Source organism: Crinia signifera, chromosome 8 (genome assembly GCF_055691185.1).
Source record: "Crinia signifera chromosome 8, ASM5569118v1, whole genome shotgun sequence".
Taxonomy (NCBI): domain Eukaryota; kingdom Metazoa; phylum Chordata; class Amphibia; order Anura; family Myobatrachidae; genus Crinia; species Crinia signifera.
In genome coordinates, this window is record NC_139224.1 from 113,712,791 (window position 1) to 113,729,591 (window position 16,801).

Consider the following 16,801-nt stretch of genomic DNA (forward strand, 5'->3'; position numbering starts at 1 on the left):
ATGTTGATTTACGAGGGTAAATAGTGGTTGCTGGACCTAGTTATTCAAGAGTAGTAAGGGAGGTATAGTATAGGGTAGTGGCTTGTTCAAGACAGGAGAGAGAGAGACTAGGAGACAGACGTGTGTCAAACAGAGGGGATAAATAATCTGTGTCAATAGCCTTAATATTACGCTTAGTCTTATTGTTGGTAGCCATGGGAGGTATAGATGGAGAAGCAGAGAGGTATAAGTTAAAAGAGAGCAGGTTCAGAAATAGCACAAAGGTGAGTGAAGACTAGACCGGGTGAGTTCCCACTTATATGGGATGGTGATGAGGTCCATGGGGAGAGACCAAGTGATGATGTACGTTTAAGGAGTTTAGAGGTGGAGGATTCTATTTGTATATCAATTGGGATGACTAAGATAATGGAGGGAATGCCAGAAGAGAGGGAGGTTGTGAGCCAGGAAGCAAAGTGAAGGAATTTGGTGTAAAATGCCATGGAGACAGTAAATGACAGCTACTTAATAGTGAACAGATTGGAAAAGGTTTATGGCATGAACCTCAAATGCAGAGAATATAACGAGGGTATTGGTTGGTAGGAGTAGCTGGCAGACAGAAGGACCCCAATACCGCCACATTTTTGAATGCAAGGCTGGGGTGTGTGTGAATGTGAGGCCCCCAGCAGAGAGAGAAGTAGTGTCAAGGGGGAGGGGGGATCCAGGATTTTGTAATGGCTAGGGGATTCAGGTAGTTGGAGATGAAGAGGTCATGGGTGGGAACCAAGTTGTTACATACAGATCTGGCATTCCAGAGGGTACAGGAGAGACACATCCTTGCTGCATTTTCGATCCCAGACTGAAGCTGCTCTGTGGGATCAACATCTTGACCATCATGCCTGTGCTTCCACCAGAATGCCTCTGCCTGTTTAACTAGATGGACCAGGTTGAACTAGATGGACGCAAGTCTTTTTTCAGCCTTACCTACTATGTAACTATGTAACTATGTTAATCAATCTATACTGCACTGCGATCACAGGACCCATTTTGCACATGTGGAGAACAGGTTGTGCCCATAAGCAGGTTCAAGATAATTGGGAAATTGCTGTATTAAGTGCATAAGCATGCCCTCCAACATTTGAAGATAAGAAATCGGTACACATTCAGGAAAGGGGCGTAGCCATGACAAAGGTTGTAACCACGTCCCCTTTCCGAATGTGTACTGTGCACCAACTACTACACGTATCATGCAGCTCGTGTCACATGATGGCTTGGTGGGCTGCTGGCATATTAAATAAGTATATTTAATATACTCATTTAATAAATTAGTATATTAATATTAATATACTTATTTATTAAATAAGTATATTAAATATACTTATTTAATATGCCAGCAGCCCACCAAGCCACCATGTGACATGAGCTGCAGGCAAACAGGTGCGACAGGATGCTGGATAGAAGACAGCTGTTGTGATTTAGTGCTGCCTGCCAGGCTGAGCACCTACTTGCTGCACTGTACTGGATGATGATAGATCATGTGCTGTGACTTTCAATTGTGGCAGAGGCTCCAAACGGCGACCGCTGCAAAGGTCCAGGAGATCATCCCTCACGCGCGCCGGGGCTGGCCAGTGGCCACCGCACCCCTCTCCCTCACAGAGATATTCTCGCCCTCAGTTCTCAGTCTGCGCATGCGCAGACAGTGAGGGCAGAGAGACATCCTTTCCCCTGAGTGCACAGGGTGCGCGGTGCCGGCGCGTGACGACATGACGCACGGTACCGACCCGCACTGCACTCATGGGAACGGAGGGGGAGAGGGGAGAGCAGGCGCACCAGGGCAGCAAGCACACGGAGTGGGGCCCAGGAAGACAGCTAGGAGGAGGAATGATTTCACGTGCACACAACTGTGTGTGTCAGAAAATCGGTACATTCAGTACAAACTGTATTTGCCCGTACAGACTGTTAAAAAACGGTACTGTACCAGCAAAATCGGTACAGTTGGAGGGTATGCATAAGAGATCAGTACTGAATAGGGTCCACTGTCCCTATTTTTTGATTGTTAGAGCTATTTATGCTGTAAAAAGTGCTGTAATTGTCATCTGTTTCTTTTTTATGCTCACTTAATAATTTAAAGACACTGGAGAATAATTAATTGCATTAAATATTTAGGTAACTGAATTCTGTGATGAAAGTAACCATAATATTGAGGCTCCAAATCTGCAAAATGAAAAATGTAGTTACAAAAGCACATGGGAAGTTATCATGAAATCCACCGATATCATTTCCACTCCTCCAAGACCTGAATTCAGCATTCCTGTTCCGACCTTCACTCTGCTGCAGCCTTCTGGAAGAATACTGACTTTAGTGCTCGATGTCTCAGGAAGTATGGCAAGTGTAAGTGTTCTCTATGTATAATGTATAAAATGCTCAATATATGCCTATATACTGTACATATGAAGTGACTAAATAACTCACCCAAATCTAACTCTCTATACACGTGTAAAATGTGCCCCACCTGCAGTGCACATAGACCCTTATTCTGGTTCACTCTCAAGGACAAATTCCTTCTTAGATGGACAAAACCATGTGCACTACAGGTAGGGCAGATGTAACATGTGCAGAGAGATTTAGGGTGAGTTATTTTGTTTATGTGCAGGGAAAATACTGACTGCTTTATTTTTACACTGCAATATAGATCTCACTTTGAAGTAAAACCCCACCCAAATCTAATCATCTCTGCCTCACCTGCAGTGCACATGGTTTTGTCACTTTGAGAAGGAATATGCCTTTGTAAGTGAACCAGAATAACCCCAATAGTTTTGCCCATTATAGAAAATTTTGCTTCTGGGATCCATGCTGCATCGGGTCTTGACTACGGTAATTAGTGCACACAGATTAATATTTTAATTTGTGTATCTATTTGTGCAATTTTGTCAACCAAAAAGGTCCCAGTGTAGAATGTGCCTCATTCTACTCATTTAAACGACTCTGTTGCTTACAGTTTAATAAATAAATATATAATACAAAACTAGAACATACAGTAGTGGCAATAGCAAAAATATAAAAGTATGCATGGGCATTTACGCAAATTACAAAAGACATCCTGGGCTGGCTGACTTTAAGCTATTGTAGGTAAAGCACCACAATCTGGTCCTCATGGAATAGTAATAATCAACCCTAAACTTGTTAACAACAAGCAAGTGGGCTGCAAAAATCAGCATGTCAGCCAGTACTGTGCTAAAAGGTGCTAGGGCTCTCTAAGGATCAGAAACTTGAAATAAAGACTTTGCAGTTCCAGTAATCCAAATATAAAGAACAGTAGCCACAAGCAGGAGAGGCAAAACTTTACTTGCAGTGGCAAATGCAGGATTTTCAGGTGCCAGACAGGGTCCCGACAAACGGGATCCTGACAGTTATTAACCCGACGTCGGGATCCCGACTGTTAAAACACCGATAGACGGGTTCCCGACTGCCACCGGCTATTCTCCCTCGTGGGGGTACACGACCCCCATAGAGGGAGAATAGAATAGATGGTGAGTGCAGCAAGCCCGCAAGGGGCTTTGTTGCGCTCACCATTCAGTCTGAGTCCGGCCAGTCTGGATCCCGACGCCGGGCTAATGACTGTCGGGATCGCGACTGTCGGAACCCTATACTACACCTGGATTTTCAGAGGGGGATTTCCAAATGTAATCCAAAATTTCCCACTCTGCAGCGCACTGAAGTACGGAAGTCTGGGAGAGTGGTAACAGCACTGAATTTTTTTCTTTTTATACACTGGATACTGTATGGAATACAGTATTAATATTTTATAGTACAGGTGATCTATATAGGCTGTTTTCAATAAGATAAAATTGTCAGGAAATGTTTAAACACATCATAAAAAATAAATACACATACAGAATATAACCAGTACTGCACTTTCTAAGCTCACAATCTCTCACTTCGTGGCAAGGCTCCTGTCTCTTCCTCCTAGAAGTTGCTTTCCATTGCGATGTTTGAGGGCTCAGATCCACACATATTATTTTATTTATTAGGCGCCACAAATGTTTTGCAGCGCCGTACAAAGTAACAGTACAGGGAGACAAAACTTAGCATTACTTTCAATAAATAACAAAAATATAGTACAGGTAAAGAGCACCACAGTACATATTACAGCTTAAATGGGTGCCAGGCAGTTTCCCGACAGTCGGGATCCCGACAGTCAAAAGCCCTACACTTGGCCACCGGCTATTCTCCCTCGTGGGCGTCCACGACCCCCATAGAGGGAGAATAGAATAGGTGGCGAGCGCAGCGAGCCAGTGAGCCCGCAAGGGGCTTTATTGCACTTCGCCCCACTGTCTGAGTCCGGGCAGTCGGGATCCCGACATCAGGCTAATGACTGTCGGGATCCCGACTGTTGGGACCATATACCACATCCGCTTAAATGTAAGTAGTTAGGACTTGATCAACATACTACTAGATGTGGTAGAAGAAGCTGCTACCACTGGGCATGTGCAGCAGCTCTGCTCTATCCTTTAAACTGCATAATGGCAGCTCTATTGATCATATTATATACCAGCTATTGTTGTCATAACACTTGCCAAGAGGAGAGGGGGTTTCCAGGCAACCAGAAACCCAATTATAATCCTGTTTTGACTACAAACATTATAATAATAACACAATATATATATATATATATATATATATATATATATATATATAATCTGTTATATCAACTTTATATTATTCTATAAAATAAAATAATATTTGTATAAATCTAATATTTTTTAATGTGTAGTAATCTGGCTTATGATGTTAACCAGTGCTTTCCCAGCCATTGACCCTGCTGATTGCAACACACAGTAAAAAAAAAATATACAGATTTTTTTCTTTATTTCCCATTATATTTAAAAGGGAAAAAAACCTCACTCGTAGTCGCATTGATCGAAGACAAAGGTTACCTACCATTTTCATGTTGGCAGCTTTTTTGGTCAAGTCCTGGGACTTGATCATTTGCTTCATTCACTTAAAGTTTGCAATTTATTTTTATTTTTATGATCAATAGGGTTATGGACTCTTATTCCATTTACATTTTTTAATTGTGTAATAATTTTTAGCTTTTTTGTATAATGTGCTAAAGTCATTTAGATCTTTAATTATATTGTTGTGGCAAGCCACAAACCAATCCAGGCTGTCTAGTGCTTGGGTGATCTAATGATTTGAAGGAAGAGGTGAGGATAGCTGGCAGTTTTAAAATACTTTATTCATTTTACACATGACTCCATATATAATGGCAATGAGTGTGCAGATGCATACAGGTATCTCAGCCAATCAGGTGACATTAAATGTATAAGGAGCCTATTTTTGACAAAAGTGCTTTTATACAGCAGTTTTCAGAGGATTCGCTCCTTGCTGGGCTCTTACTTTAGCTTTCCCTGCAAAAAACTATTGAAGAAATCAATTCCTATTCATAATTATTTTCAAAGCAAAGTGTAATTCAGTTTCTTGATTTCGAGATAAAATTCACCAGAATCATATCAACCACAACATCTTTGACTATATATAATGACCACCCTCTTAATCAATAAATCTATCTATCTATCTATCTATCTATCTATCTATCCTACCCAGACCCCTCGTTCGTGCTCAATCTGTACACGTTTTAAAATTATTGTATACATTGCAAGGTAGCCTTTTCCACAAACTCTCCCCTGTTGGCAAGGGAAGGGACACAGAATCTATATACACAATAGTGGAGCGGCACCAGGCGTTTAAGAAAGTACTTTAGACAATTCAATAAATGTCACAAATAATTCACCCAGATGTCCGTATCGATGTTTTTTTTAAATGAAAAGTCTTTCAGCTAGATATATAATGTATTCATGTTGTTTTTGTTATACATTCATGAACGTGTTGTAACACCCAACGCGTTTCGTCCATTAAGGGACTTCTTCAGGGGTAAACTAGAAAGACCTTAAATGAGTGAATTGGTCAGGCTATCCAAGTTTTATATAGAGGCACTGTCTAGCTGGATACTTATAGACTTATGAATTCCGTACTGTGCCCCTTCTAACTGAATAGCACTGTGCGTGAAAAATCTTTGAACAGCCATAAAAAAACAGTTTTGTGTATTTGGAAGACCTTGGTCCCCTCAAAAGTTAAACTGATCTTAGACCATTGGTACACAGGTACTTTACTCATTCAAGGGGGCACTAGGCCTATCACCAAGCCTCCACCAGACCGGGACAGTTTTTAGGTGGGCCGGAAGATTAACCTGTTCACGTAATTCAACATTTAGACCATTTCTATAAGTGCCAGGAAAAGTCACCTTAAAATCAGGAGATATTGTCATCAGTCAGGCACTGCAAGAATGCCAGAAATCCCCTCCTCCTCTTTTATCAATGAGCACATGTTCAATTCCCAGGGAGTTCTTACATATTTTTAAAGCAGAAATCTATTATATTCCCCCAATAAGTATGCCACTGTATCCTTTCTATCCAATTAAAACATGGAGTTAACAGGTTTACCTACTAAACTATGCCTAGCTTATATGAGAAGTGATGTGTGCTAAGTACATGGCATTGAATTACTGTTAAATAAATATATTGTGAATAATTTCATAAATAATATTTCATTCACTAATTTCAGTATAATCGCATTGACCGGTTGTACCAGGCGGCAGATGTTTTCCTTATTCAAATCATTGAGACAAATTCTTTTGTTGGAATGGTCACGTTTTCAAGCTCTGCTTTCTTCAGTTCACAATTAGTCCAAATAAGAAGTGAAGCAGAACGCAAGCAGCTAAAAGCTCTACTTCCAACAATAGCAGATGGAGGAACAGATATATGTGAAGGGATCCTGAAAGGTATTGAGGTAATATAAACGTATTGTATTATAGAAGCAAGCATATTGGGGGGAATGTAATAGTCTGCGAGAAGCAGGATGTGCAAGTTCTTACATGTTTTACCATGTAAATCAGTGGTTCTCATTCAACTTCAGTCATCAAGGGCCCCCAGCAGTTCATGTTGTACAGATCACCTGACAGGTGCACTCTTTATTTACTGACACATTTTAAAAGATTCTCAGGTGAAGCTAATTATTTCACTGTGTGGAGACCTGGAAAATATATAGATGTGTACGGCTTCGGAGGACTACGCACCCCTGCGGCTGAGTCAAAATTATTTTGCAATGATTTATCACAGGGCACATGTCATGCCAGGTGCCGCCTAGCAGAGACTAATGGGCCCCATACATCAGCAATTAATTGTGACAATCCTCTGTTCTGGAGATGATTGTCACAATTAATCTTTAATGTGTGGGCTCCCCCTTTTGGCGATCCCAATCAAAAATTAATAGGGATCGCCAATCGATTGCTGAATCTAATTTTTAAACATGTTTAAAAATCTGGTTTGATTGGAGTAATTTGTGTGGGCATTCTATAGGAAAAATCTGCCGATCACGGAAACAAATCTGTAATGTGTGGGCAAGTCCAATAGATTGAAGAAACCATTTATCTGTGGAAAAAAATCACTGGATCTGAGAAGCAATTAATTGTGATTGCTGATGTATGGGGGCCTTTACTCTGCGCCTTCGATGAAAACAGGCATATCCTGGCTGAAGATGACTTGACATACCCTCCCCTAAGCCAGCTTGGCACGCCTGCATTTTCCACGACATCCAGCATTATCTTAGACAGGCCTAGTGTTTTTTGGGGGGCACATCTGCATTTCTCTTAGCACTCCCATTAAACGACCAGTTACCAAGCCCAGATGCATTCTCCTTGCAAACATCCAGAGATCAGAAAAAGTTGCAGTTCATTGCAGCCAGGCATTGCACACATGGATTGCGGACCATACGCATGTGCAGGTCATCTATTATCGGCCGTGTGAATTCACAGCCATTTCATGTCTGAATCAGGCCCAAAGTCTCACAGGCTATTACATTCCCTCCATTAAATTAAAAGTTCATAATTTAGAACAGAACAATGCCCAATGAAATGTATAAAATCATGACTGTTTGTTGCCATTGTTTTCCTTTAATGTTACCTGAATTGGACAATGCTACAAAAATGTGTAAAGTAATTGCATAATTTCCACATATTACTATATCTCTATTCTCTATGCTCTGATGGTTGCCCAGGTAAATCAAAGACACTCTGGTTCAGCAGCTGGCACTGAAATACTATTACTATCAGATGGAGAAGACAATTATGATACCAGACGTTGTTTCCCTCAAATACTTAGCAGTGGAGCAGTAATCCATGTCATATTCCTGGGATTTAATGAAGAACCAAAACTTAAAGAATTTTCAAAAGATACAGGTACATTTTCACACTTTGCCTAATAAATCACCAAATCTACAGAACTGTTGAAAAAAGTCTTAATTTGTTTCTACTAGATGTAATGTATGTGTATATGAAAGGTGAAAAATTAAGTTTAAGTGTAAAGGTGTGTACACACGCTTTGATGTGGCGGCCATCGATAACGACTCTATATCGACGGCCGCTGAGACCTGGCATCGAACAGGAGGGAGGGAGGGTACGTGGAAGAAAAGGGGATTTGAGACCGCGCTCGCTAAAAGAGGTGTGCAACAGGTGTACTTAAAACATTTATTTTGAAAATGGGTACATATAAATATAAAAGAGCAATAAGAATGCAATAATAAAATTGGGGGGTATCACAAGTAAAATAATAAGAGCAGGGATATTCACCCACAGTCCAGTGGTGGTAATGTCCTGTGTCCGTTCCTATAATACCTCCAGGTGATTATCTTATAGAATGCCAATTGCAATGAGGATAAGGAAGAACTGTTGGTCTCCAAACCAGGGAGCTCCCGATGTTGGGGGGTGCTCTACCCGGTGGGCTTGGTGTTATTGCCGCTTGATTGCCTTGATGGGAGTGAAGTGAATCTCCTAACCAGGGAGCTCCGGATGGTATGTGGTGCTCAACCTGGCGGGCCTGATGGTATTGCCACTTGATTCAAGGAAGGAGACAGTTCTGGAGGTTGGTCCGGTTTCAGGATGCAGATGAAAAGGGTATCTGTAAATAAGGGTGTCCCTGCTCCCCTTCACCAACGCGTTTCGCTATGAGCTTTTTCAAGGTGGGAGGACAGCGCCACAGCACCAGGACACTGCGCGGGGGGTGGGGTGGTGCTGCATAGACCAGCATGTAACTGTCTTCAATCTGGAAGATCAAAGCAGAAATAGACTTGCCAGGCTTCCCAATGCTGTGGGGCCATGCGTCTGGATCAAATCTACATTAAAGGCATTTAAAACGCTTCGATTCTGGGTAATTTTCGATTTGATTATGATTCAATTTTGCTTCTATAAGCAAAATCTAATTATCCTGAATTGAAGCATGTGTAAGGGGCATTACACCTATTTATAGGAATGATTAGGGGCCTTATTCAGACCTTCAAATTTGCAGATGACTGCAATGAGTTAGTCTTTAATGCATTTGTTCTGTATTTCTGTACTCCATGATGTTTCTATAGTGTATAACTTATTGCCAGTTGATCACATATAATATTTCCTCTCAAAACACTCTCCATATTGTCCTGTTACTTGTCCCTCTCCATATTGTCCTGTTACTTGTCACTCTTCATATTGTCCTGCTACTTGTCACTCTCCATATTGTCCTGTTACTTGTCACTCTCCATATTGTCCTGTAACTTGCTTTCACTCTGATAATCCCCTCTCACTACTTCTTCTGTGCCAACGGCCACTTATAGAAGTGGGAAGGGGCATGTACTATGCATGAAATGACTGCTCCCATCGATACTACTCACTCTAGCAATGCCCTATTTCCTCTTTGAGCCTCATTTGTGCTCCTTGTCTCTTGATTCTGATGATTGCCATCAATCACTGTGTCAGCAATCAAATTTTCAGATACATGTTGTCAAGCACACTATGCTCACACTGGGTTATTTTAAACATTGTAACCATGCTTAATGATATTATGGCTGCCATACCCGGGAGGAGGCAGCCAGGTTGGCATAGCATGTGGGGGGGGGGGGGGGGGACTGTGCGAGATGTAGCATATAGGGGGCGTGGGGATGAATGGGGGTAATTCTGGGTCATGGGCATGGCATGGGGCATGTCTGCAAAATCGCACCATCAAAGACCCAGACTTACAGGCATTGTGAGGCATCTAACTGGCATTGCTACGGACAGGGCTTGAATAAGGGTTCCAGCCAACCTATGTTAATGTAGAAGTGGCTGCCCCCCACTCCCCCACCCCCAATGTTTTCACTCATATTCAGCTAAAATTCTGTAACAGGCTTGGACCTCTACTCACCACCCTAGCAGTGCTGGCAATGGTGGAAGCGGAATCAATCTCAGCCGCGGCTCTCAAAGGATCTCCTCTACCCGGTATGCCTGCCTCGGTGATGCCAGCAATCCCAGCAGGCACCACAGTTCCCGGGGGAGATCTCATAAGACCTTGCACAGCCCCAACTTCAGCACCACCAGGAAGTGCTCCCATCCCAGTGCAATGTATTGTATTGGCATTGCGACTCCCCAGGACCCATCGCTTTTAAGGGTGTATACACGAAGCGATCCATACATAGTCAAAATTGCTTAGAAGGTTAGTAAAGATAGCTATCAAGATTAGACAAATCACCCTATAATATCATTTAGTAAAAAATAGTTGCCAGGCAAAAATATTTTGACTAGATCGCTGGCTGTCTAGTCAAAATTGCTGTATTCACTGCTGAGGGAGATATTCACTAGGCGATCTGCAATTAAATAACAACCAAGTATGTTGATTCTAGTATAGTCTAAATCGCCCATAGACAAAATAGATTAATCAAAGTCGCTCACTAACAAAATTTACTCCATATGTACACCCCTTTAGGCTGCAGCCTTATCGACTGGTTAATCAGGCCCTCGCTATACATCATACAAGCAGATTATGCTAATTAAAATGATATTCAGCATGCCTACAATCAATGCTATACATAGTGATATGAAAAAGGGTAATTTTTCGAGGAAATTGCACAAAAAGGCCTTGGTAAACACACTCATGTCTAGGCACAACTAGAATGGCTGTTTAACATGCCTGCAGCAATAATAAGAGAGGACATACAGGGCCGGATTTCCCACTAGATTCATGAGGCATGGGCCTATGGGCGGCACCTGCCGGGGGGCGGCAAAGCCCCCCTCTTTGCAGGCCACAATTTGTTGGTCATGACTCAGCCTGATAGCAGGGAGCAGCAGTGGGATCGGGACGGACTAGAGGCAGCAAGCTTGGTGGTTACACGCAGGATCAGGGGGCTAAAGTGGCCATCACCTGCCCCATGAGTATTCAGTGCTGATTGATGTGCGGGGCTGCCTGTCACCTGTGGTCCTTCCCCTCTGAGGCGAACTGGACTCATTTTCAGATACCTGCTTCATATCTATATTGGTGAGTCCACATTTACTCCTATGTGCACCTCAGAGGATTTTTCTACATTACTCAGTACCTCCATAGCACATATCACCCATCACCACCTCTTCATTCATTGGTACACCCTACACTGCCCTATCCTTTACTGTGAGGCCATAAACTAGGCAACTGGTCTCATATAGTGCAATGCTCCATTTGTTCTACCTGCTGACAAATGTTATGTTAACTTGTTGTAAATGATTATGGACTTCTCTCCAAAGTACCTTATATGTTCACATAATGACCACACACTGCTATCACTCTCCCTGTCCCGGTGTCTCCTGGTGTCTCTCTATCACTCGCTATAAATAAATGTACTACTACTACTGTCCCCATGTCCCTACTGTCACTCCCTAACCCTACGGCCATTGTCTATGTCCTTGTGTCCCTGCTGTCACTCCTCCTGTCCCTTTTTTTTACTCTCTTTGTCCCCCTGCCCCCGCTGTCACTCTCCTTGCCCCTGTGCCCCCGCTGTCACTCTACTTGTCCCTACTGTCATTGTCTCTGTCCTTGTGTCCCCGCTGTCACTCCCCCTGTCCCATCTTTCACTCTCCTTGTTCCCATGCCCCCGCTTTCACTCTCCTTATCCCCGTGCCCCCGATGTCACTCTGCTTGTCCCCGTGCCCCCACTGTCACTCTCCTTGTCCCTACTGTCATTGTCTCTGTCCTTGTGTCCCCTCTGTCACTCCCCATCCCTTCTTTCACTCTCCTTGTCCCCATGCCCTAGCTATCAATCTCCTTGTCCCCACACCACCGCTATCCCTCTCCTTGCTCTTGTGTCTTGTGCATCTCTAGTTCCACCTCTAGTCCAGCTGCCTTTTTTGCACCGTGTTCCCCTGCCACTATCAGCTTGCGACCATCCAGACTAATTTATTTTATTGTGTGCAACGAGGCTGCTGACTGCTGTCAGCACAGAGAGAAGACCGGCAGCCAGGACCCATGCAGCTGCTGGTTCCTCCTATGCAGAGGTAATTTTCTCCCCATGCCTCCTGCCATGGGCCCTTATTCTGGTTGGTGCGGTCGAGCCGCATATGCGGCTCCGACCGCACCAGACGAATCCCCGCCTACAAGACGGATCGGCACGGCCGTCCGTACACGGACGGCTGCCGATCCGCATGAAAATGGTGGAGGCGTACGCCTCCACCATGGTGGGAGCTGCCCCCTGCATTCGATGGTCGTCGACCATCGAAGGCAGGTCCGCACGCCGCGGCAGCTCCCGCAAGCTGAGACCACACGGACAATCGTCCGTGTGGTAGCTTGTATGGGGGCTGAAAGCTGACATCCGGCGACGTCAGCTTTCCGCCCCCATGAGTTGCGTCATGGCCTCATTACCATGCGTACGCCCCGCGTTTGCATGGGAACGCCCATGAAACGCGGGGCGTATACATAGGGAAATGAGGGCATGAAGCCCCTCACGCCCCTATACGCCCCCTTTGCGGCGTACTAACGTTCTGTGCGGCGAATTCGCCTGCACATGCGCAGATTGACCTCTGCGCATGTGCAGACGGAAAACATCGGCGGTACGGCCGCACGCGGGCCGTACCGCACGAACCAGAATAAGGGCCATGGTGAGTGACTGTCTTATGTCCTTACCTCTCTCACCTTTTATCTCTCTCTCTTTCTTTCTCTCTCTTTCTTTATTTCTCTCTCTCTCTTATCGCCCTCCCTAGAATGGTGGGGGACGCCTAGGGGCGGTCTGACACAAATCCGGCCCTGAGGACATATCTGTACATTTGGAAGATATGTAGTTTGCAATATAGTATAGTTTAATATAGTATAACAAGATAAGCTATGGGCTTTCCCATATAATATGCATATGGTCTAATATGGATCGGAAATAATCACTGACAAAGATAAGGAAGGTTACCCCATAAAATAGAAGGGAACCAAAAGCCAAAAGATTCGCAAGCATCCCATTTGAAAGGAAACATGATCATGAATAATAAAGTTCTTTCATATTGATTACATAAAAATGTATGTAAAAATAAATACAACTTTTAGTTACCATAACTATCTTATAATTTGGGGAAAAACATTGATTTTACTTAATTCAAATATCAATTAATATTTCTAATCCAAATACAGTATCGATTACTTGTATAATGACAATAATATTAATTGAGAATGATGAGTTTTCCTCTATTATTATGTAAATATGATAATTAAATATTTCATAAAGAAGACTTAAAAGCAACAATTGATACATATGTGACAATCCACTCTGAGTGCCCCTGTGCCCTCAAAAAGGTTTAATGGCAGCCAATGCTGCTATTAGGAAAGACTGCAGCTTCATAGACACTGCAGGGATGTGAGGGGTTAACAGACCCAGCTCACATCCACGTGCAGAGAACCTGACACCCCCCTGATTAGCTGGCTGAGGGAGCGTGAAGAGGAGGTCAGAGGTCAGCTGTGCAGGAACTGAAACTGAGGGAGAAGTCTGCAGCAGCACGTGCTGCCAGAGAGGAGACACTGTGTAGTGTGTGTCCAGTAGCCAGAGCTGGGCAGCGTGAAGTGCAGCAGCCAGGAGAGACTAAGAGAGAAGCTGCAGCACACAGCCACAGACCCAAGGCAGTGATTGATAGCCGGTGCCTGGCTGGAAGGGGAAGAGAGAGAGAGAGAGACAAGCATCAAAGCAGAGCAGTGACCCCACAGACCCTGGATGCTAGAGACAGCTGCTGAGAGGAAGCAATCGTTACTGGCTGGAGCCAGCATCAGCAGCAGTAATCACAGGTACCCAGTCCCCCTTGGCTGACCCACCCATGTGCCAACCTGCGTAGAACCCAGCTGAGGCCCAGTTCCAGGGACACCCCTCACCCAGCACCTGGAGAGAAGGAGGCCCCTTGAGAGACTCCCTTGGTGAAAGCTCCCTATTTTGCAAAGTGCTTCCAAAGCCTGTTGTTACCTGAGTACAGGAGGTTACCCCAGGAAACGGGAATCTGCCTGCCCCTCTTTCATGGGGATTGTTTTGTGAGTTACCCTGTTGTGGGTCTATGTAGATAAGTGTGCACACTGTTAGGGCCTAATTCAGAGTGAGGATTTGACTTCGTGGGACCTTGTACTCTATCTGGGACTATTGTGTAGTGTGCATATATAAGGTGCCCGGCGCCATCTTGTGGACATTCTTTATTACACCGGTAAAGTCATCTTGAAATACCAGTCTTTGAAGTAAATCTCTTTACCCTTGTCTTTATTATAATATTTTTGCTGACTGTTATTTTATGTAGAACTGTCATTTATTGCACCAGTGTTTAGTGTTACGGTACCATAGGTAGGAATGCTCATGACCAGTACAGTCTGACCCTTGAAACGGACTGAGGTGGTCATCGGTTACTAGTTAGCGTTGCAGAGATATTTATTCATTCATACAGTCGTTATTGTAAGTGTGATGTTTACGCAGTTATGTGAGGAAAGAGCAGCAGGATTGCACTACGTATTCTTTAAATAAATTTCAGTTGCTGCTAAATGTTTAGTGTTGTCTTCTGTGGGTCCCTTGGGTTGTGCCGTTCCCTGCCACAGGTTCTCCAGAAGAAGCCGCAAAGAATCCAGAAGCCGCCGCCGTCACCAGCTCCAGATTAAGGTACGCCATCTTGCACCACACCGAACAGGGGCACTGTCACACTTGGCGTCTACGAACAGGATTGCACAAGACCCCTGTGAACGGCAAGATGTGGCAATCACAGTACACAGAACCACAGGAGATGCGAAGAACCGCCACTCCACCAGCCCAAGCTAATCAGAACTCGATGGGGGCCATCATCGGAGCGATGACCGAAATGACCAGGATGATCCGTGAGATGCGTCAGGAATGGGCGGAGGATGAAAAGGAAAGACAGCGACGTGAATGTGGCGGAAGGCGCAGACAGAAGCGGAATCCCCCATGGAGGTCAGGACAACTACCCACTGACCGAACCAATGTATGCCCACAGACCGTGAGAAGACACAGGACAGGAGGTCCACCGGCAGTGTTTCAGAACACGGCAAGAGCATCCGGTGTGATATCGTCGAGGGGTAGACCACGAGCCAGCCCAAGAAGAATTGCAGGTCGTGTCCTGTGGTTTGATGTACCACGCGGGTATGGCTTCATTAAACGCGCAGATACCGGCCGTAGCGTGTATGTGCACTATACCGCCATCCAGCATGCCGATCCCCAAAATAGCTTCCGGAGCCTGAGCAACGGTGAGGCTGTAGAATTCGAATTGACAAGCGGGAAGAAAGGCACCAAGGCCGCCAACGTGACCGGGCCAGATGGCACACCAGTGCAACGTAACAGACGCGCTCCAGAGCACTATCCACGCCATCGAGAGCCTCCACCGTACTATCAGCAAGAGTACAGCCATGGTGGAAGTAGAGCCGAACCAAGGGAGATCAAGTGCGAGAATGAAAGGGTTAGCGTCAAACGCCCTCGACCAGGACAGATGCCCCGCCCACCAGAACCTGAGATCACAAGGACAAGCGAGAAACCGGTCATGTGGAGTGAGCCAGTTCACCAGAGGCAGCAAGCAGTGACTAGGCCTCAACTTGCAGAGCCAACAAGAGAGTACGTCCCTAGAATGGATGATGCCGGTTACCGAGCGGCGAACCTAGGGCCAAGAAATGTCAGAATGGCTGAACCGGAGAGAAACTCCAAAATTGTGGTCCATATGGCTGTGACAGAGACCGTGGAGCCATCAGAAGTGGAACCAGCTATACTGTTGCCTGAACCCAAGGCCAAGATAGAACCAGCAGAGAGAGATGAGAAGGCCGAGACCTTTTTCATCAAAGGGAAGCCTGTAACGGATGGAGAGTACACGACCATCTCCGGGGAAGAATTTGCCTTCCAGATACAGCAGGCGATTCTGCGATCCAAGAGGCAAGATCGAGAGTCGAGACGTGCTTAAGTGCCGGTCGTATGCCGTGAGAGTGGGCGCCATCCATGGACGTCGATGAAGCACCTGGACCGCAGAGGGATGGGAGACCTGTGGCGGAGGGATGGTTGACCCGGGGAGCCCACATTAGATAGGAAGGTAGTGATACTTGTAATGGTTATGTAATGTCTAATTGTTCACACCTGTTTTCATTTAGCGTTTAAATACTTTGTCATGGACATTGACAGGACTTTGCCCGGAACTTATTGGTCCTGGTACAGTTGCCTGCGGACAGGCAAATTTCCAGCAGGGAGGTATGTGACAATCCACTCTGAGTGCCCCTGTGCCCTCAAAAAGGTTTAATGGCAGCCAATGCTGCTATTAGGAAAGACTGCAGCTTCATAGACACTGCAGGGATGTGAGGGGTTAACAGACCCAGCTCACATCCACGTGCAGAGAACCTGACACCCCCCTGATTAGCTGGCTGAGGGAGCGTGAAGAGGAGGTCAGAGGTCAGCTGTGCAGGAACTGAAACTGAGGGAGAAGTCTGCAGCAGCACGTGCTGCCAGAGAGGAGACACTG

The 16,801-nt window shown here is 44.9% G+C and overlaps 1 protein-coding gene across 1 annotated transcript in view; it reads left to right on the forward strand.

The window, feature by feature from the left end:
* LOC146026398 (calcium-activated chloride channel regulator 1-like) overlaps nucleotides 1–16,801 on the forward strand; it is a 50,386-nt gene that overhangs the window by 13,493 nt on the left and 20,092 nt on the right. The window contains exons 6-8 of the mRNA XM_083157041.1: nucleotides 2,143–2,367; nucleotides 6,601–6,825; nucleotides 8,092–8,272. Coding sequence (XP_083013167.1) covers nucleotides 2,143–2,367; nucleotides 6,601–6,825; nucleotides 8,092–8,272 — 631 coding nt within the window. The remainder of the gene's footprint in view (nucleotides 1–2,142; nucleotides 2,368–6,600; nucleotides 6,826–8,091; nucleotides 8,273–16,801) is intronic.